We start from the raw sequence: 21,003 nt of genomic DNA on the forward strand, positions 1-21,003 counted from the left end.
CAGGTGGGCACCCAAAGTACAACCTCCTGAGGAGCAAACACCTCGCTTGGTCTCCTTCCAGGTTTTTACGAGAGCCTCAGCCCCCTTGCCCAGGCGTGAAACCTGTCAAGATGAGTCACTGGGAGCAGCCCTCTAGATCGCCTTCCAGGCTAAGGGAGTGGGGACTCATCATGGGACACAGAGGAAGAATGTTTTTGGGATTGCCCAGTATTTATTATGGGATGTTTAGGGGAGGAACCAAAGGCTGGAAAAGGAGGGATTTAGGTGCTCTGGGGAGAAACAAGTGTGGAAAAGTGCAATTGTATGTGATGGTCTGGGCTGGTGGACTGCCAGTGGGGCTGCAGTCTTAGGGGCTCGTATGTCCAGGTCTCAGCAGCTGGGCAGGCTGGGACACAGGGGCCAGCTACTAGGCAGGCTGAGTGTCTGACCCAGCTACTGGGGGGACCTACCTTGTATATGTGTAAAAATATATCTTCTCACTAGTGGGTCTCCAACCCACCCAGCCAGGGAGAGGAGCAGGATGAGACCATTGGTATTGTCTGTGTTCATGTGAAGACTCTATGTGCATGTCGGTGATCTGTGTGGCACAGAGGTATATATGTGTGTATAAATATATATATATATACATACTTACGTGATGTATATGTATGCTCTATGTGTATCTGCTTACTGGGATACATTTCAGCCTTGCTGCTGTTTGGACCTGGGGGCATGGAGCTGCAGCAGCCTTGCCCCTCTCAGACTGTTTGATCCAGCACAATGTATTCTCCTCTAACAGTAGCAGAATTTTTGCAGCCCACTCCTCCATTTTTGTGGGCCTGGTCCTAAAGAGATTTTTCAGTGCTTCACTGTACTCTACCAAAAATTCCCACTAACACTAGTGGAGATGCCAGAATATCTTCAAAATGTAGGCTTGTGGTAATCAGCACATTAAGCTTCTCAGCAGAAAGGCCAAATATTGATTCATTTTTTTTTAAATACAGACAAACTTAGTTCTTAGACATACAGTGGGGCTAGGGTAGAAAGTTTACATTGCTGCAATTGTGTTATAACTTCTCTCTGGATAAACAGAAGATTCCATTTTCAGTTCTATCAGTCCCACACCATTCACAAACAATAAAATTAATTTCTAGTTTGAATAAATAAACCCTACTAAATTGGTTCCTTTGCCAATACTATCAAGCTTTATATTGAACTTGTTCACAAAGCCAACAGTGTCAGTTAACAAAACAAAAGATGTTGTTTACTGGTTTTGCTATTAATTAAGACAGCTCCTTAGATACAAGTAGCTCATGGGGTTAATTATCTCTAGAAGTATCCAATTCATTTGCAGTTTGCCAATCGAAAAGAATTTTACCAATTTTTTGAGTCTGATTCTTTTAGCACTATGAACATTTTAGATTTTGTGAGCTTTTACACTGAAATTGAAGGAGACAACTTTTCAGGAGCTGAAAGTCCCTAAAATTCACCTCTTTCTGAATCAATTATTGAAAGTTTTTTTACATGATATAATCAGAAATGAGAGCATTCTTAAAAGCAATCCAACAAAATTTGGAACTAATAATAGACTGACACATTCAAAGCACATTTCTGCTTCCACTTAATTCTCAGATCTCCCATCCCTCAAAATTCATCCATCTGCAGCCAAGGTTAAAGAAGGAAGGAACCTAATTGCTTTAATCTTCATGGAGATAGAGCCTAGACCACAGAAGATTCGAGCTCCTTCCATATGGGAGCCAAGCTGTCATATTAAGGCTGTATAACGCATGTACCATCAACACGAAACTGTATGGACTGTCTTTCATAGGATACAATTAAGTTATATTTGCTAAAGTTGTAACACATTCTAAGTCAAGAAATGTTAGTGCTTTTTACTTTTAAAAATGCATTTTAATCAAGTTCCCTTCACTGCATTGACAGTCTTCCAGTCACTGCAGTAGAAGAACAAATACAGTGGCCACTATTTATTTTTTATTTACTTTTCCAAGCTCTTCTATCCTTGAACACAGTGGAAGTATAGTTCCTCCCTATCAGCAGATGGAGACAGAGTACACATGTTTTGATGTCATCATCCATGAGTTAGTTAAAAATTTCTCACCACACAATGCAGACAGCATCCATTGCTCAATCTTCGTGTTTTCTTGAAGATTCCAGGAAAATGAATCGACATACCTTGGGTTTTAGTTATTTCCCTGATTTTAATTTTTTTTTTCAGGTTTTGGAATTACCTAAGAAATGTGATTCAGGGTCCAGCTCTGTTTCTTAAGCAACTTGTGTTCGTACTTGTGCTGTAGCAGAAACAATAAGCGTAACAGCAATACAAATCACCTGTTAACTTTCATGAGAGGTATTAATGTAATATTGCTATATGATGTAGTTCTTCAAATTGTTGTTAATTACTTTTGCAATGCTGTTTGACAGCATCATAAATTGTGGACTCAAATGGGAACATTCTTAAAAAAAACCCATAAGTAATAAGCTTAGGCAGCAAACTTAGCAGGAAGCTTTTATAAAAATTTTCTCACAGTTCATAATTACAAATTGACTTTTTGTTTTGGTCCAGGTAGTAAATAGGAACTAGGTATTGCCTGGGTAGTATTAAGTGCTGCTATCAGTTTCTTCAAAAGAGATATAGCCCTACAGAGGTATCCTTTATTTTACTTTCAAAAGGTGTTCTCCATCCTGCAATTGTCTGCAGTTATGACTTTGTCAATGTCTCTCAAATCTCATCCATTACCTATCACTACACAGCCAAATAGTGTTATTTATTAACTGTTCTCAAACATGTGAGAGTCAGGTATCAAAATCCTACCAAAGTAACTGTTTCCTGGATGTTTCCATAAAGCAAACCAGTACAAACTCTAGGGGTTCAGAAATAATGGAACACTACTTTTCCTCTTAGCCTTAATAAAAAACTGTAGTGTAAAGCTTCAAAAACCAGTCTGTGTTTAAAAGTAGGGCTTGTTGAAACTGAAACTTATCATTTCTTTTAACCTCTATTAAAACTTGTCTTCTGTCTCCCTCTGCTGAATACTTGTCATATTTCACATAGTTAGCCCAGTAAAAAAGAATTTGAAGAAAATAAGAAATACAAAAAGTGATTATTCCGTTACCTCATCATTTTTTGCTAACAGTAACACATCTCTCCAGTTAACGTTCACCATGGAGTGATTTAGTCAGTATATTGGGTCACACAGTTTCTGCCACTTCCAATTTTGATTTGCACCTGTTCATTGGGCTACTACAGTTCAGGTGTTTCCAATCTTGAAGCAGGGATACAACAGAAATACTATCCTTTCTCTTAGATTATTTAACATTTTCAGCTGTGCAATAGGAATGGGAGGAACCTCTTAGCCTCCTCAGCAAATCTGTGCCGACAGCTTCCATTACATTTCAGTCAAACTCAGTAACTTTTGGTTCCATCCTCAGTCTTCGGTTAAATTGACTCTTTGTGAAGAAGTAAGTCAGTGAATGTAAACTCTTGTTATGTTTAATAATGGTTTTAGATTAATGCAATCCATTACTTTTTCAATTATCTTGCTACTTGGAGATACTGCAAAACTTTCTGTGAATTAAATTTTGTTTTCAGCTGACACTCTGGGGTAAATAAGATGCTCTTTGACTGAAACCTTTTGTTCCTTTTCAAATATTTTTCAAATATTTTTTAATTATTAAAATAAATATTTCTTCATTAATTTGCTATTTGTGACTATTGCAATAGTTTAAGCAAACTAATTTAGTTTTTTTTCATTGTTTCAGTCTACCCCTTTGACATCGCTTAAGCTCTCAAAATAGGACTTAACTGATGTAAAGATTTTTGTGCTAGCATTTTGCACAGGAAGGAAGTTCACACAATGGTACTAGTAATTTCTCTGACGCAATCTGGAATCCATGAGTGAAAGCTCATTTACTGAGTGCAGACTATATTTTAAAGCAGATAACGTTTATTCTGTATGATTTAAAAAGGTATGAAAACCCTAATGAAACTTGCGCATATTATGTTAGTGACAGGAAAAAAAGGTCGTTCTTGGTTCAGTTTCAGAAGTGCTCCCTTATATGATCTCCTTTTTCCAAATAACGTAGCATACTGAATCATAATGTGTCTGTAAAAAGTCTAATCTGAACCCATTAAGGAACTGCTCAGTAGAAGTTGGATCTGCTCTAAAGCACGTTACATTTCTTTCTAATGAAGGAAAAAAAATATGGTTCAGGAAAAGAAGAGTCATAACTTAAGTCTGGCATTTCTTTACATAATTATACCTAATTCAATGTGAATTACACTTGATGTAATAAAGGGATAGTCAGAAGAAAAACATTAGCAAAGAACATTGTGAAGAATGTACCAGTCCACATCTACAGTTAATAGAATTAATGTTAAAAATTGTAAAAATAATTAAAAGTAGGAAGGTATAATAACCCCAAGAAACTATGATCAAATGAATGCTGAAAAAAGCAAATAGCAGGTAGAAAATAATATTAATAATGTTGTCTTTCAATAGCCAAGATGTGTTATAGATATGCTTTGGCTGACTGTAGCTACAGAAGCACCAACATTAAATGAACTGGTAGGATTTTCTCTTTGCTCTTCAGCGGCTTACGGTTAGCTTGCAGATGGCTTCTGTCTCAATTCATTTTAATCCAATCAACCCACCTCACTCTGTCCTATGCTCACCTATAAGAATGTTTTTTTGGGTGAAAACCAGCTGCTTCTTCCTGCTGATGTTGGCGTACGGAATATAGCAACAGCTCTTCCTTTCAACATCATGTGTCCATGGCTCTCAAGGTCAAAACTGCTGAAAGTAAGGTAAAGAGAACTGAGTTTGTTAAGTGTTGTATGTCACTAGATAGTATTTAGAGAATTAGCTATTTGGGGCTTGAAAGAGCTGTTGTTTTATTTTTTTACAGTGTTCTTCAATGTTCTCTTCCTAAAAACCAAAATTAAAAGGACACTTTACACTATAGTGCTGGTAGTAAGTACTGCAAAGTACATCTTATAAAAAGGATTTCAAAATATATGATGTAGTTCCGTTTATGAGATATAGTCCTTGGAAGTGTCTAATAAAATCCTTCATTTGATGACACCAGTGATTTCCTATGATTCTTTAAGTTGTTTTAGCATATAATAAATGACTCTATAATTTTTAACGTGTGCTTTTGCTTTGAAATATCTGAGGAATTAGAAAGGAAAAATAGTTTGAAAATAAAACTATTCTGGGAATTTAAAAAAATATATGTTTAAATTTCAGGGGAAAGATCAAATAAAAAAGCCCGAAGTAGAATGTGATACAAATGGAAAATTTTCAGAGGGTTTTCATTTTCATGTTACATGCATTTCCTTAGCTTACTTGACTGAGCAAAGAATGCTATACCTAATACATTACTACATCCCTAAAACAGGGACTAAGGATATCCTGGGCACAAAGAGAAAAATCCTGGGCCTTTGCTGCTGATGAAAGTTTGTCACTGACTTCAAGAGAGGCTAGGAATTGACCTACTGTAATTAGAGGTCAACAGGTCATCAACACACTGCTGGTCTTCAGTGCTGTGATTTTCACTTCAGTCCTGTCTCACCACTTTTATTACAGTATGAATCTACATCTAGAGCAGATAAGGCTTCAAGCAGGCAGTTGCTAGAGGATGGGCGGTGGATAAAGAATTACAGGAAATGTGCATCTGCTCGGAGCAATGGAATGCAAATGATTCCCACTGAAAATGTGCTAAAGATTAAACTTCTGATGCTAAGGGATACTTTTTGGGGGTAGGAGGTTGCATGGCTGCCAAACTTGCACATGACATTGTAGTCAGTTAATATTACAGTGCCATGGTGTACACCATGGAAAAGAAGGGATCAAATGGGTTATTTGGCCAATTTTCATTTAGAATAAGACCAAAGATGGTGGAAATGGGAAAGCTGTATTTAGCCCTTAGAACAACATGGCTGAAAATAATCATTCTCTGCTTTTGCTTGGCTTTGTTCTGATGTAGGCAAAGAAGAAAAGAGTAAGACTGTCCTGGGCATTTATTTATTGACAAATATGTTTATACAGGCATGATTGATTTCTCTCCTATTGCATTAGAAACTAAAGCTCCTTGCTCTCCCATAAAGAGAGAGATAGATGCACTATTCAATATTTAGAATATTACAATATTTACAATATAAAAATAAGTAGCTTGCTAAATTCACAGTATCCATGCTTCTGTCAATGTCAGACAGTTCTGTAAATATGTTGTCTACCGCACAATCATTCAAAGAACTAAGACCAGAAATGGACATTAGAAATGTTTGAGTGAAGCTTCATCCAGAGAAGCATCTGGTTTTGCTTTGAATGCTCTTATTTCCAAAGCCAGTTTTTTCCACTGGCTGATTGCCTTTACAATTAAAAATATCCTTCAAGCATCTTTTGAATTTGTCTAGCTGTAACTTGTAGCTGTTTACTTTTTGTAGCTTTTCTGATAGATTAAAGAGTACTTAAGTACCTGGTATTTTCTGCCTGTGAAGGTACTTATCCATCATAATCAAATCAGCCCTTATAGCTAAACAGATTGACCTCTTTAGGGCTGTAGCCCTAATGGAGAAAAAAAAAAAAAAAAAAAAAAGACCCCAAACCATCAGCTCCCTTTAGTTGCTCTTCTCTGCACCTTCTTAATTTCTTAACTTACTTTAAAAATTGCTGGCACCAAATTGGATGCCACTTTGTCTTTGCAGTGTTGTGTTTAAAGGTAATACTTCTTCCCTATTTCTATTCATATTCTCCCACTTTAAAACCCAAAGCCTTAAGGGCTTCTTTTGTGTTGCAGCCTTGCAAAAGCAACTCATAAAAGCTAGCTAGTGTGAGCTAATGCTCATCTACAGCCCTTTTCAGAGTCACTGCCTTCTTGAATAAGGGCTCCTTTTACCAGCATATAACGAACCAAATCAAAATGGAAATTGCACTTTAGAGCTGGCTTACATTTTACATTTTTCACTGCAATCTCACCTGCCAACTGAGGTTTATTTAAAACTGGGGACTTAAAAAAAATATTCCATACCTTTTCTTTTCTTTTTTTCCCTTTATTAATTTTGAATCACATGTCAAGAATATTATCCAAATTTATCCTCAAAATCCACAGCAATGATAAGGGCACTCATTACCAGTTTTGATAAAAATTCTTGAATAAAAGCAAATAAATAAAAAAAGCAAGTCTTTTTCAAACTTTGCAAAACGGAAATTAATTTGGAAACTTCACAGTATCATATACATTTGGGTTTTGGTTTCATTCCTTTATTTAGTCTTAGTTGTTCTCCAAATAATTCCTATTCCTTTTTAGTTATGAATATGCAATTATTTCCCCTACCTCAGTCCCTGTAACCAATATACACACATGATTCATTTTATTTTTCTTCAGAACTGAGTCCCATTCCTCTATTAGCTATTTTTTCAAAAATTTGATCCCATTGTAAATATTGTCACCATTCAAAGAGATAAACTTTGGCTTCTTTTGTGCTGATGTAATGATTCACTACATGCAGTCCACAGTCTCTACTTGCCATTCTAATACACTGAAAAATTGCATTAAACCCCCAATATTTTACTACTTCATTTATGCAGGGCCACTTTTCATGGATTTACTTTTGAATGAATATCCATATTTGGAATATTTCATCATCTTAGTGCAAATTATTTTTTATCAACATAGACAAGAAGTCCTGTAAAACATCAGAACTTCCAAACTCACTTGCTGTCAGCTCAATTCCATTCATCTTAGGAAATTCAGCATGGGATCTTGCAGACCACATGAAAATGTGCAGGGTTAGCACCCATATTTACATGTACAAGTGTTTTTACTTTATAATGGAATCACGATAATAATTATGTTCCCCTTAGATCATTATTGCATAATGGACCATAGTTTGGAGATCTATGGTAGTCTTACCAGATAAGTCAGGTAAACACACATTTGCTAGTTTCCAATTTTTGAATGCCAAAGTGGATGAAGGGCAAGAAAAATCTTAAGTCAGCACATGTGTTGTACTTAGGCTAAGAATTTATACAATACTCTAATCCTAAAATGGAAACTGGGATGCTTTAATATCAAAAAGCAAAATGTAGTCACGCATCCTTCCATTGTAAAGCACCATGTAGCACAACATTAAAGATGGACAATATGAAACTAGTAGCAATTGTTTCTACAGTCACTGTCTTTCTTATGACTGCTTTCTATTTATATTTTTTCAGAAGAAAGTAAAGAGCAGAAGATACAGGATGGAGGGGATAGGCAGAGAAGAAAATTACTACAGAGAGAGTCAGGAGTTAAAAAAATAAGCCAACAAAAAAGGCAAGAAACAGAGAAGTTAAGAAAGAGGAAAGGACAAAGAAGACAAGATAAAGCACTAGCTAGCGTAAGAAAATGCAAGACAATCTGGAGTCTATAGAAAAGAAAAACTGATTTTACTGAGCACTTTCCTGGCTGCAGTAAATATCTTCAGTTCCATGTTCTTAAGCAAGCACGCAATATTGCCAAAGCAGTTGCTCGAGTCTGGTGAATAGAGATCTCTAGTGCTGATGTCCAACATTTCCCTTTATAAAACAAAAAAGCCCAAATAAACATCTGGAATGTAACTAATTCATCACAGAAAAACAAATCAAAGTGTTCTGCATTAGCAAGACTATTATTATTACCAAAACATATTAACCTTCAAAACATAATTTTACATTATACTTATGGGAATTAATATAATCCTAGGGTCTGCATAATTCAGAAAGCCAGCTTAGATGATCAGAGGTATGTTAACCATGCTTCACTTGAAAGGATCTCAAGGCATCTTATGAACTTTATCAGGTGAAGGCTCACAGGTTTTTCTCTGGCTGCATTGCTTCTGACACTTCAGTTTAGAAATGAAGACAGCGAAATGGAATGGAAAAAAATGATACCAAGGTATCTTAGCAAATATACATCCTTTGTATAATTCTCTAGATCATGTTTCTCTTTTCTTAAAGACACAGTATTGGATCATAAGATAGTGGTTGCTTTATGAAACATATTTTTAGGGGTATTTTTCAATTTGGAGTTGGAATTTATTTAGAATAAATTCATGAACATTGAAATTTGAAAAATATTTAAAAAGATATCCCTTGTTACTCATTTAAATTGTCTACATCCTTACCTTTGCAAGTAAGCACTAGGGTGACGTTTTCTACAGGATGAGAAACTTAACTTACTGCTTTACCACTTTCTACATTTTATTTGCATACGGTTTCAACATACTTGCAAGGATGGCATTTCTTTTAAGTTAAAAACTAGGCTTATTTAAGCATCTGAATGATCTTAAACTCTCAAGGTCTCCTGTGTAATAACTGTCAAGAAATGTCCTCATTTTCTGAACACTTATAAATTCAGTAAGTTCAATTCAAAACCAAAGAGCCATGCATTACAACCACACACTAGGAGCTGAAATGTAACAGAGAGCTGTTAGCAACTTCTATGTAATCAGCAACAGCAAAAATTCTGTCTAAATATTTTATTTTCTAAATGCTTCCCCCCCCCCCCCCCCCCCCCATTATGATTGATAGAAATCTGGAACTGTTTTCTGACAATTACATACCTGATGTAAACACGGCATTAGGTTTTTACTGTCTTTTTCCCTTTGGAGGTTGTTCTGGTGAACCTGTTGATATGCATGGTAGTTTTCTACACTATGTACTATGTGGTCCTATCTGTGTGCTTCGCAGTATTCAGGTAAGATTCCTTTGTCTTTAGTCTAATATGCTGGCATACTACAACTGGATATAATGGGTAGAGTGATGACTGTTTCAAGGAGGCATCCCGACTGGAGACATGCAGTCCCAGTTATTCTGTGAACATGTTTTTCAAATTCAGTTAAATTGTACCCGAAGCTTCTTTCAAATGCACAAGCTGGCAAACAGACTCAAAACTAATGTAAAATGTTGGTCCTAATATACTTCCTTGCACTTGCACTATGTAAATAAATGAATGTAACAGAAAAGATGACATGAAAAAAGGAAACAAAAGATTTTGTAGTCGATAAAAAAGATTAATTCTATTCCCTTTTGAAGTTATTAATTAGCATGTATAGAGCCAAATGTAATGAATAAAAATGGGCAGGAATAAGACCACAATACGGAGTGGGATGTAGAGAGCTTGTAAAAGACCACAGTATTCCATTTGAAATCATATTTAAAAGCACCCATAATATGTTATATAATCGCTAAAGCATTACTGAAAATCTCTGGTTAAATTTATTCCTTCTATTTCCACAGGATTAAAATGTTGGATGGTTTGGCACCTTTTGATTTTAAGACAAATCCCTCGTGGATTAACCCGTATTATTTAGGTAACTGAAGTTGTTTGGTTTATTTCCTCAGTCAAGAAAATAGATTCTGTCTGGATTTAAATTCATCTTCCTTATGGACAGTATTTTAAAGCTATTTTAGTAATACTAATGATTTCTGTATTTTAAATGCTTATTCATCTTGCTGGCACTTCTCATTTCTGTATTGATACTTACTGTTCAAGTTATTGTCAGGCTTTTCCTTGAGTTGTTCTTCTGATCTTGCATCATCGGAAGAAAACGTGCTGCTTTGCTAGGATGCTTCTTTTTCATTGCAGAATAATTACCTATTCTCTGTGAAGTTCCTTTACAAAGTTGTTAAATTTAATTTTCATATTGCAGCAAATTTCTTAAGACTCATTGGATCCAGATCAGAGTAATATGTCACATTTAACTAACAGAAATTTTGCTTTGGTAATGCCTGTATATAGGGGGCATTAAAATTTCACGGTTTGAATATAGCTGAATCCCTAAACATATCTTTATATATCTTAATTCGAATTTCTGCATTTTTGTTTGAAGGTCTCAAAATATATCCTTTTTCCTAAACTGTTGTCCCTAAAAAATTATATGCATACATGAAATTTTACCAGATTTGTAATCTATATTACAAAGGGGAAACCACATTATCTGTCAGTAAAGTAAGTAAAGCTCAGAAGTAAATTGGTTAGCTCATCAGGTTAAAAAAGAGTAATAAAGATGCATGGATATTTGTGCAGTGTCAATACTGATTTGAGAAGAAAAAAGAACATTTCATTTGTAGCAGTGGAAAAGAAAATTAAGCCATATTCCATTAGAACTACTTTCCAGGGCCCTAATGTAACCACTGGATCTCAACATGATTATTTTTGCCCCAAACTTTATCACCTAGTTTGATGCAGCACGTTTATATGTCAAAGACAGGAACTATGTCATGCAGCTGTCCTTTCTGTCCACCCAATGAAATAACATGGAAAACCAAATATAACAGGATCTATTTAAAGGAGGCTACAGGCACAGACACAAAATGAAGGTCTCTGAATGATGTTGCAAATGAGAATTTGTTTACTCAGGAGTCTTACTTATGCCTGTTAAAAACAGAATTATGTCTTCAAAACATAACCTCAAAATAAAAATGTAAGTCAGCTCAGAACTGAGGTATCATTACTGGCCCAGTTTTGTAAAAAACTTTACAGAATATCTGTTTATACTAAGTATACTTTTTAAATTATAAAATTATTGTACAATTTTAATGGATCCTATCATTGTGAAATATGATAAACTAAAAATACTAAAATGCACTGTCAAACGTTAAGATTTTTGGAGTGTTATTTACCGCTTTCCTAACTTTATTTTTCCAGTTACTTTTTTCTTAGTTTTTACATTTTTTTAAAGTGGTGGATGAAAAATCCATAATATTGTAGGACCTAATTGATCCTATAAAGAAAAGAATAAAATTGAAAGGCACGGAATGCTGCCAAATGCATAAATTAAATACAGTGAAAAAATAACGATGGTCTCTCTAATCTCAGCTACCATAATCTTAGGTATTACTTTACTGCAACAGTAAAAGAAAGAAGTAATTCCATTTAAAATGTGACTATTATATATACCTGTGTACTTCGAGATAAGAAAAAAATGCATTTATATGGAAAATTATAAGACTTAGAAATGCACGATTATGGCCTGTTGTGTGAGAGCTCAGGGCTACAGCTAGAAGAGACCTCAGCAAGTTGCCCACGAGCCAGCAGTGTGTCCTGGTGGCCACGAAGGCCTGTGGGATCCTGGGGTGCATTAGGAGGACTGTGGCCAGCAGGTCGAGGGAGGTGATCCTCCCCTGCTACTCTGCACTGCCAGGGCTGCATCTGGAGTGTTGTGTCCAGTTCTGGGCTCTCCAGTTCCAGAGAGACGGGGAACTGGTGGAGAGGGTCCAGCGGAGGGCTACAGAGATGATGAGGGAAATGGAGCATCTCCCTTATGAGGAAAGGCTGAGAGAGCCGGGCCTCCTTAGCCTGGAGAAGAGAAGACTGAGAGGGGACCTTATCAATGCACACAAATATCTTAAGGGCAAATGTCAGGAGGATGTGTCTGGGCTCTTTTCAGTGGTGCCCAGCGACAGGACAAGGGGCAACAGGCACAAACTGCAGCACAGGAAGTTCCATCTGAATGTGAGGAAAATCTGCTTTACCTTGAGGGTGACAGAGCCCTGGCACAGGCTGCCCGGAGATGCTGTGGGGCCTCCTGCTCTGGAGACACTCAAAATCCACCTGGGTGCAATCCTGTGCAACCTGCTGTAGGTGCACCTGCTTTGGCAGGGGGTTGGACTAGGTGATCTCCAGAGGTGCCTTCCAACCCTCACCATTCTGTGATCCTGTGATCATACATTTTCCATTCAATCCCCCTGCTGTACCAGGTAGGCACCCAGCATAAAGTCAAACTTCGTCCTAAAAGTGGTTATTTTTGATCCCATTACCGTTAATAGCAAGTAAACAAGCTGACAGCTAAGCACCACTCCATTGCTGTGTCAAAGAGCACAGCTCATCAAATGCCATGATGAGGTCTGTCACCCTTGTCAGCATAGGTGCTCCATGCCTTCCAGGCTGCTTTCCTGTCCACGGGGGAGGCACGGCTTGCCTGTGCCATTACTTTTGTGGAGCTGCACCCTGTGCCAGCAGAGGTGGTCAGCACAAGTGGGTGGCATGGCATGGCTCAACACACTCCAGAGAACACAGCAGAGGACAGAAATGCACCATTCTGTCACTGAGAGAAGGAATTTTCTTGATCAGATAACTTTAACAGTCTCTTTTGGCAGCATAATGTAGTTATTATCACTTTGCTGGTAATCCCTATACACGGTTTAACACAACACAGAGCTAGCTGCTGAATGTCGGGCACAGTGACAGCATGGTAGCTGTGGCAGCCTTGCTGTCAGCACTGAAAAAAGCCAGGCTCCTGGTTGGATGTACCATGAGATCCATATGAATGGATTGCCTCTGCTCACCTTGTAGGCTCTCTGCTCTATCTCCCTTTGCAAGTCTTAAATTGTTCCGAGATAAATAAATCTATCTATCTATCTATGTTCTGGTGTGTGTGTATATACATATATATATGCAATGAAGTCAACAGGGACAAAGCCATGCCATTTCTTACCAAACATAACTCCTTAAACAAAAAATTCTGTTTTGTATGAGAAAAAAATTTTCTGTCAGTATCGACCAAGTCTATTTGGCATCATGTGCAAAAAGTGTGGATGGTCCATAAGTAAAATTTCCACACCATTTCTCCTCTAGGCTATGTAAACTGATCATAATCCTGTCATTGGTCATAATTCTGTTAATCTTCATGTTTTTACATGAAATATCTAAAATTTTAAAGTCTATAGGCAAATCAGGATACAACCCATGCAGATGTCTGTGACAAAATTAGAAATGAACTTTATAACTAAAACATTAGTGTAATATTTGGTCTTGTGAAAAAACATAACAACCTCTGACATTTTAACTTCCTATTGTTATCATTTTGAATATGAGAAAAAGCCTTCCAATACTGTTTGATGTAAATATCCTATTTTCATTTACAGTTCTTGTGATATCATTGGAAATAACTTTCTTCATTTGCGGTTTGCTGTTTGCCCTGATTGTGGAAGAATGGGTTTGGGATTATGCTGTAACAGTTACTATTATTCATATCATCATAACTTCAGTTGGTAAGTAGGTTTACTGCTAAATACATGTATAGTATCACAAACTGAAGGACCAATTAACTATGATTCATCTACCATATTACTAGACTCACTCATTTTTTCCTTACAGCTAAACAATGTATATCTCTACTTTCCCTCCATTTGATTCATGCATGTATTTAAATCCTGCCATTTAAAACTTATTCCTAGTTTTGTTGCAGAATTTTCAAACCCTATTTTCTTATTAAAAAAAATCAGTGTTTTAGTTCATAATCTAACAGTTTGGATCAAACAGCTCCAGCCTAGATACAATTTCAGCATCTGTGAGGTATGTTTTTCACTAAAACAAGTCATTAATAGTTGTCCATGTCCTGACAGTTTTAAGATCTGCTCATTAACACTTCAGCTCCAGTTCAGAGTAAAAACAAGGCTTGCTTCAGCAAAGCCAATTCAAAGTTTTCAAGTTAGATCATTTGAACTAAATCTCATCGAGGAAAATAAAGCATTTTACCATCCAAGCATCTTTTTTTTCCCTGGAACTCTTCCCCTCAAAGGAAAGAAAAGGGAAAGAATTCACTGCTGCAAATGAGACTCGCCATCACTTCTTGCCAGCACCTGGTAACCTGCTCCCTCTTCTCATGCTGTTTAGCAGAACACCGCTATAGCTGTTTAGGAAATATACTTTAACCTCATCCTTGCCAGAAGCCACTTGGGGATTCTTTTCTCTTATAACAATGTGCTTAGTATGTTTATTCTAGAATTTAGAAATGGGGAAAATACCACTGAAAATTAGGACTCCTTTCGTAGTACATCAATTCATCTTCCCTTTTCCAATGCTTTGTCCATTTGTCTTTTAGCACTTTACACAGATGGGGATTCCCCAGTTCCCATGACAAGTTAAACCAGAGACCAACAGAGTTCATCTTAGAAAATTAAGCATAATTTTTCATCTAGTGAATTTGATTTCCTGGAATGTAAATTACTGTTATTCCTTACAAATAACTTTGGTATTTTAATCAAGGAATTTACAAAAACTACAACAAAACCTGCTTTGTACATTATATATATGGGAAGGTATCTTCTATCGTTATATTAGATTATGCATTTTAATGTCCAAACAACCCCAGATTTGTTATTGTTTCTTTTAGATGGCCAACCAAAGCTCTGCTGGATGACTCTGGGCTGTCAGCATATGCAGTGTGCCTCCCAGCTCACTTTACTGCCTCTACAGTCCTGCCAGCTGTTTGTTATTTTTTGGGTTTTGTTGTTGTTGGGTTTTTTTTTTTTTGGGGGGGGGCAATATTGGGTCATATAATGGCCCTGCAGTTAGCTGATCATACAGTGGGGATGTGGGTCAGTTTGCACGAGGCAAGGGCAAATGCCTGGCACAGGAAAGCTCGCGCTGTGCAGTAGTGCTAACTTGCAGTGCACAGCTCCAGCCTGCCTGTCATGCACTGCATCGCCAGGCAGCTTAATTTATTTGGATTGCAGCAATCTGTAGGCACTCTACCAGGGGATCAGTGTCTCTATTGTACTGAACTGTGTACAGGTAAGTAATAAAAAAGGCATTTCTTCCACAGAGAGTCTAAGAGGTCCAATTAGCACACACTTATTTTAAGGTTTAAGACTTGACTTCCAGTGGGATCACTCACCAGGCTAAGCTTAATGGTATGGCCAAGTATCTGAATGATCAGGACCTAAATATGCATTTGCAATTTCAAAAATGTAAAGTATATAATTTATAAAACATAACTAAGCAGACCTTTGATAACGTAATGTTTACATGTCCCCTTCCTTACTGTTTAAAAATGTGTACTTCTCCTTGCAGTTATGTCTGAATTCCCCCTGATGTTACACTGGTGGCTGGCATTAGGTATAATTACATTCTTTAATTTAAATTGTTAGACTCTGTGTAGAAAATTAGTATTTACAGTATCAATTGTTTCTTTGTTTCTACTAAATGTTTGTTGTCTCACTAATTTGAGAATTTTCTTTTAATGACACAGGCAAGTAACACTGGGCTAACATTTGCCTTACCTTAAAAAAATCTTGTGTTTTAAGTCCAGAGTGTACTTAGCTTATGTTAATCTTCTAAAAAACAGCAGATACACTCACATTCTTAAAATAAATCATGATTAAGTCCTGACTAATCAAACCATCTGACTTAATTCAGGTGTCAAACAGACAGTTGCCCAAACTAGTCTTCCTTGCTACCTTTTATAGTCAGTGGAAAGAAGCAGGCACCTTCAGAGGCAAGTTTTATAAACACTATGCACAGGTACTTACAGTAGATGAGATAAATCCCCATTGTTAGATTTTCTTAGAGTGAATGGCAACCCCAAATTTCTGAATGTTTAATTTTCTGTAAAATGAAGAGCATAGCTTTGTACTAGAATATATTATCTTGAAAAATAGTTAAGGGAAAAGGACTGACTTCTGTTCTTTCTTATATGATGGATAACAAGGATCAACAGCTGCAATAAATTCCTAAATGATGGAGACAGGCAAATAAATTCCCTGTCCTGCAACTGGCTTTTGTATCAGCTGCTGCTGGCGTTGATATCTTTGTAGGTGGTTAAAGCTTTGGGAAAAATGTTTAAGTAGACAGGCTGTTTTTAAGAAATTGAAGATAAAAAGAATGTCTGTTTAATATTTTAATATAACATTTGTATTCCACTATAAAAATTAATATAAAACAGTCATATATTTTCTTTCAGGATCTGGAGTCATTTCAATGATTTCTGGAGGACAGACTTTGGCATATTGCTTGTTCAAAGACAACTTCATTTACCCAATTCTAGATGATTTTTGAAAAGAAAAATTAGAACTTGCTTTTATATTTATATTAATTCTATGATTAGATTAATAACATATTTAAAATTAAGTTAGCAACTGACTAATTGTAAGGCTAATGTTTAGCTTACCAGACGTCTTGTATCTCACACTTGTTTGCAGTGTCAATGTCACCACTTCTAGCTTTTGTATGTACATTTTCCATTAAGCAACTAATTAGACAGGTTATCTCTTTTTTTAAAAAAACAAATAAACCATAAGGAGGATGAGAGTAATGGTGCAACACTTGCAAAATCCTACAAGGAAAAGGAAAAAAACGAGATCTGAATATAGCGTTTTCAGAGTGCTTGTTATCTGTTGTATTTTATGAAATGCTGACTCTAATTTAGGCTGGAATCTGACCTCTCACAAGCACTGCAAAGCTCTAAAGTCACCCTGTCTGGCATAAATCACTGTAGGTTTAAAGCAGACTTTACTGGCAAAGAATAATCTGTGAACAGCACATAGCTCTGCATCTCTTCCCATCTTAAAACTCTCACCTAGAAGCTACCCAAGGAAACAGCAGGCAGACCTGCAATCCCCATGTCTGGTTGCTCCCCTTGCTTCCAGGGATTCCACACACAAATATTTTCTAAAATACCTTCAGGCTATTCTCTCATTTGCTAATGATCCATTTATGGTCTGGGGGTGCTGGAAGAAGGAAAAGCAAATACTACTGACAGCCACTTTTTTACACATCCCTTTCTCCCTCCCCCAGCTGCAAGGGGCCAATGCCAAAGCGTGAGTTTATGGGCAGTGGTAATTAAAAACAACAAACAAACCTAAGTAGTGGCTTCAAGTAATTCTTTATCTCTTTAACCATAATAAAGTTGTAACAGGAAAATTGCTTGAAGGCAACTTCATCTTAAATATGATACCAGTGATTTGATTTCAACTGCACTTTGCTTAGAAGCGCAAGACTGGATTGCTGTTTGCACAGGAGTGCTAAATGTTTCATTTGCCTTAATCTTACTCAACAGATGATGCCTCTGAAGAATCTGTCCCCTGTTAATCTAATTAAACAACTTAAAACTTATCGCAAGTTTTAAAATTTTCAATTAAGTTTTAATACTGAAACTACATATACAGTGAGAAGCATTTTGCCATTTTGCAGAAGACTCCCAAAAGAATTAATTTGTCTCTCATGAATGACAGATACGGAAGTCATTTTAGAGATAAACCAGGTATGTAAATCCATAACATTGAATAGATGTAGACTTTACAAGTTGTTCAGCATAATAGGCTGTATACTGAAGTCAGCAGAGATAATTCCAGAGAGTGAATTAACTGACCTGCACTGATCACTGGTCTGAACCAGGGACTGGTTTTAGTTTGACAGATTTGTATCTCCAGAAATATTAGTGTGCAGATAACTGACCGGTATTATTTGAAAAATGTTTGCACTTTTCTTCCAGATTTGTTTCAGTTCAGAGCTATAAAAATGGATGGGAAGGAAGTACCATCTAGTGTAAATTCATACCTCTGTCCTCGTCCTCACACTGTGTGTGTAGGTTATGTGCCATGTGGCAGAACATGAGTGGATTAAATATAAAGTTAATCCACAGGTGGAACAAGTTTCTATTTTTAACCTAACAGGATTTTCCTCTATGTGTGTCAGCCCAGCTGCACCTTGTTGTAGCTCTTTTGCCCAGTTCTGACAATCTAAACTTTTGTTTTCTATTTAAAATCTTCAATCACCAGCAAGAGATACCTTCAGACTAATAAGACAAGTGCTTTAGTCCATGGATTTCTCCCAAGCATGTGCAACTAGGCCACTGCTAGCAAAACAATCACAGCAAGAACTCCATCGAGGATTAAAGCCTTAGTCCAGCTATTAGAGTTAATAGCTTTTTGCATTGCTTGCAGATACAAAATGGTGAGACAATTTCAGCATTATTTCTTTCATCTCTTCCATCACTTTTATGTTGAGCACCAATGATAAATGTTACACATAATGTTTAAAGTGTAGAGAAAGTTCATATTATACAAATAAATATTTATCAGGTAAGCAGTATGCACTACACTTGTGTGGACATTACCTGGTTAGAAGCCTTCAAAGATAATATCTAATACTGTGTGGTCTCTATCTGATACACCAAAAGAGTACTTTTGAATATGACAAACCTGGCTGTTTCTGGAACAACAACAAAGTGACCCAATTGAGCAATTTGCATGTGACTAATTGATAACAGTAAAAACACAGGTGGGAAAGAAGAGCTGCTGGAGGAAAAGAAGCGCGTCGTATGTTTCGCAACAGACCTGCCAAAGACTACAAGAAAAGACCGCTACAGAAAGCAGAAGGAAAACAGAGAAAACAGCAACAGGGATATGTGTTTGAAAAAAATGTCACAATGAGAGCAAGAAACAAGAAGACATAAATAGTAAAGATCAGTGAAAGAAGTAAAAATCTACAGATTGAACTTGTAGCATTGGAGTCTTGTGACATGAGACTTGTATGTCAGTTGGATGCCGCAGTCTGTTTTTCTGCTGTATACATGATTTTAGGAAAGGTGGGCTCCACATCCATAGTTACAACTATAATCTGTGATGTTGTGCCTGGGGCTTCTGACCCAGGATTTTCAGAATTCTTTGCTCTCTGCCTCAGCCAGGCACAGGAATATTGTCTAATTTAGTTGGTGTGGGATCGATGTTGTTATTTAACGCCTTGTATGCCATCTAGTCGTCACGAGTTTGCACAGATATCTGTGGGGGTGTAAACAGTCTAGAAAACATTACAAGCAGGTGGAGGCTTTATCTACTCCCAGGCAGAGTTTGCAGGGAAGAAGGTTAGAAGTTGCAAACATTAGGTACAGAAATCAATGGAACAGTACATAAATGGCATAGCTTAATAATACCATACTTAAAGTAATTCTAAGATTTTTTTTCAGAGGGAAGAAACTCCCTTTCATCGTATCCAACCACCTACTGAGACTCCTCAGTTCAGCCCTCTCTCTAAATGGCTCTGCATTCATTCTTGTTCCAAATGGTGGAATTTCTTATAACAAAAAACATGAGTGAAATGTGAGTTTTTTGGAGATTCTAAGCTTGTATTCCTATGCTAATAGCACTGCATTCAATGTAATGTCAGAGTTTAAACCAATTCAGAAAGTTGTTCTGGGACCAACAAACTAACTCAAATTTGTAAAATCAGCCAAATACTGAACTGTGGAGTACAAAATATGTAATGATTTTTAGTTGGCATTTTTGTAAAAATATAGGTTTAAATACTTCTCATTTCCTAGTGAAGTAGAGAGCTGGTTATTCAAACTAAGCCTGTCATTTTTCCAGCTCTGGAAATTGCTTGATCAACATTTCCATCTCTTTTTTATTCAAACTTTTAAAAGCAAGCAAAACAAAACCCTACAGTACTCACTATTTCTGTATTCCTAAAAATACCAACAACTACTGCACCAATAAATACAGAAAACACAGTATGCATAATACTAGATCACCAGCAATGAGTGGCTGAGTCACCTGCACTGGAGTCTCCTGCATTGGATATTCAGGCACAGGATTCCTGTAGCCTGTAGTCTCTTATTAGAAACGGCCATCATAACCCAGTGAACTTCATTAAACTGAGAGAGCATGTGAAAACCTTACCTATTCCTCATCCTGTCATCTGCTATGTATGTTGTCACACCATAAAGTTAGATCTTCGTTAATCTCCATGGGTATTTAAAGCTCTATTTAAATATTTTGTATCCTCCAAATGTGACTGACTGAGAATATTTATTTCTTGGCTTAAGATCCTGTGTAATGATCCATCTGCTCGGTAATGGCTAATACCCTAATCTCTTCTTTTTGTGAGCTAATCAAGGTCCCAGACAGCATGCAGTCTCATTAGATGTCAGAGAGGATAAAGGTCTTAGGAATGGTTATAAAATTTGATGGTTTAATTAATACCTTTATTATTGGCTTTAAACCTTTTAGTGTGAGGCTATGATTTTAAGATGCAGACCCGTGTCCCAGCCTCTCCTCTGCTTAGGCAGAATGATATGGATCCCTTTAGAGTCCCTCTTCAGGTGCACTAGGATAATTATGCCTATGCTGTAGGGCAGGCATGCTCTGTGAAGGACTTACATCCTACTTCATCCATTCTCCATGAAGAGGACCGAATTATTACCTTGCAGTCATCTCCCAGTTCACACACTCTGGTTTCCTCTGCCTACAAGGGTGAAAG

At 36.8% G+C, this 21,003-nt stretch overlaps 1 protein-coding gene across 2 annotated transcripts; it reads left to right on the top strand.

Annotated features, from left to right (window-relative positions):
• Positions 1-588: 588 nt before the first annotated feature.
• Positions 589-20,203, top strand: TMEM244 (transmembrane protein 244). 2 transcript variants are annotated; one of them, XM_080390455.1, is made up of 7 exons: positions 589-4,804; positions 8,821-8,916; positions 9,632-9,717; positions 10,260-10,333; positions 13,890-14,015; positions 15,820-15,864; positions 16,709-20,203. In XM_080390455.1, exons 2-7 carry the CDS (start codon positions 8,896-8,898, stop codon positions 16,801-16,803), a joined length of 447 nt encoding a protein of 148 aa, XP_080246581.1. In that variant the 5' UTR covers positions 589-4,804; positions 8,821-8,895; the 3' UTR covers positions 16,804-20,203. The 2 variants fall into 2 exon arrangements, with proteins under 2 accessions (XP_080246581.1, XP_080246580.1); XM_080390454.1 differs by lacking the exon at positions 8,821-8,916.
• The last annotated feature ends 800 nt before the right edge of the window (positions 20,204-21,003 follow it).

This window comes from Falco punctatus, assembly GCF_963210335.1.
Source record: "Falco punctatus genome assembly, chromosome: 5".
Classification (NCBI taxonomy): Eukaryota; Metazoa; Chordata; class Aves; order Falconiformes; family Falconidae; genus Falco; species Falco punctatus.

Coding starts and splice junctions, on each gene's coding strand:
- TMEM244 (XM_080390454.1), top strand. CDS start 4,772: ATGGCTCTCAAGGTCAAAACTGCTGAAAGTAAG. Junction 14,016..15,819: donor TATCATCATAACTTCAGTTG/GTAAGTAGGTTT, acceptor TTCTCCTTGCAG/TTATGTCTGAATTCCCCCTG. Junction 15,865..16,708: donor ACACTGGTGGCTGGCATTAG/GTATAATTACAT, acceptor ATTTTCTTTCAG/GATCTGGAGTCATTTCAATG.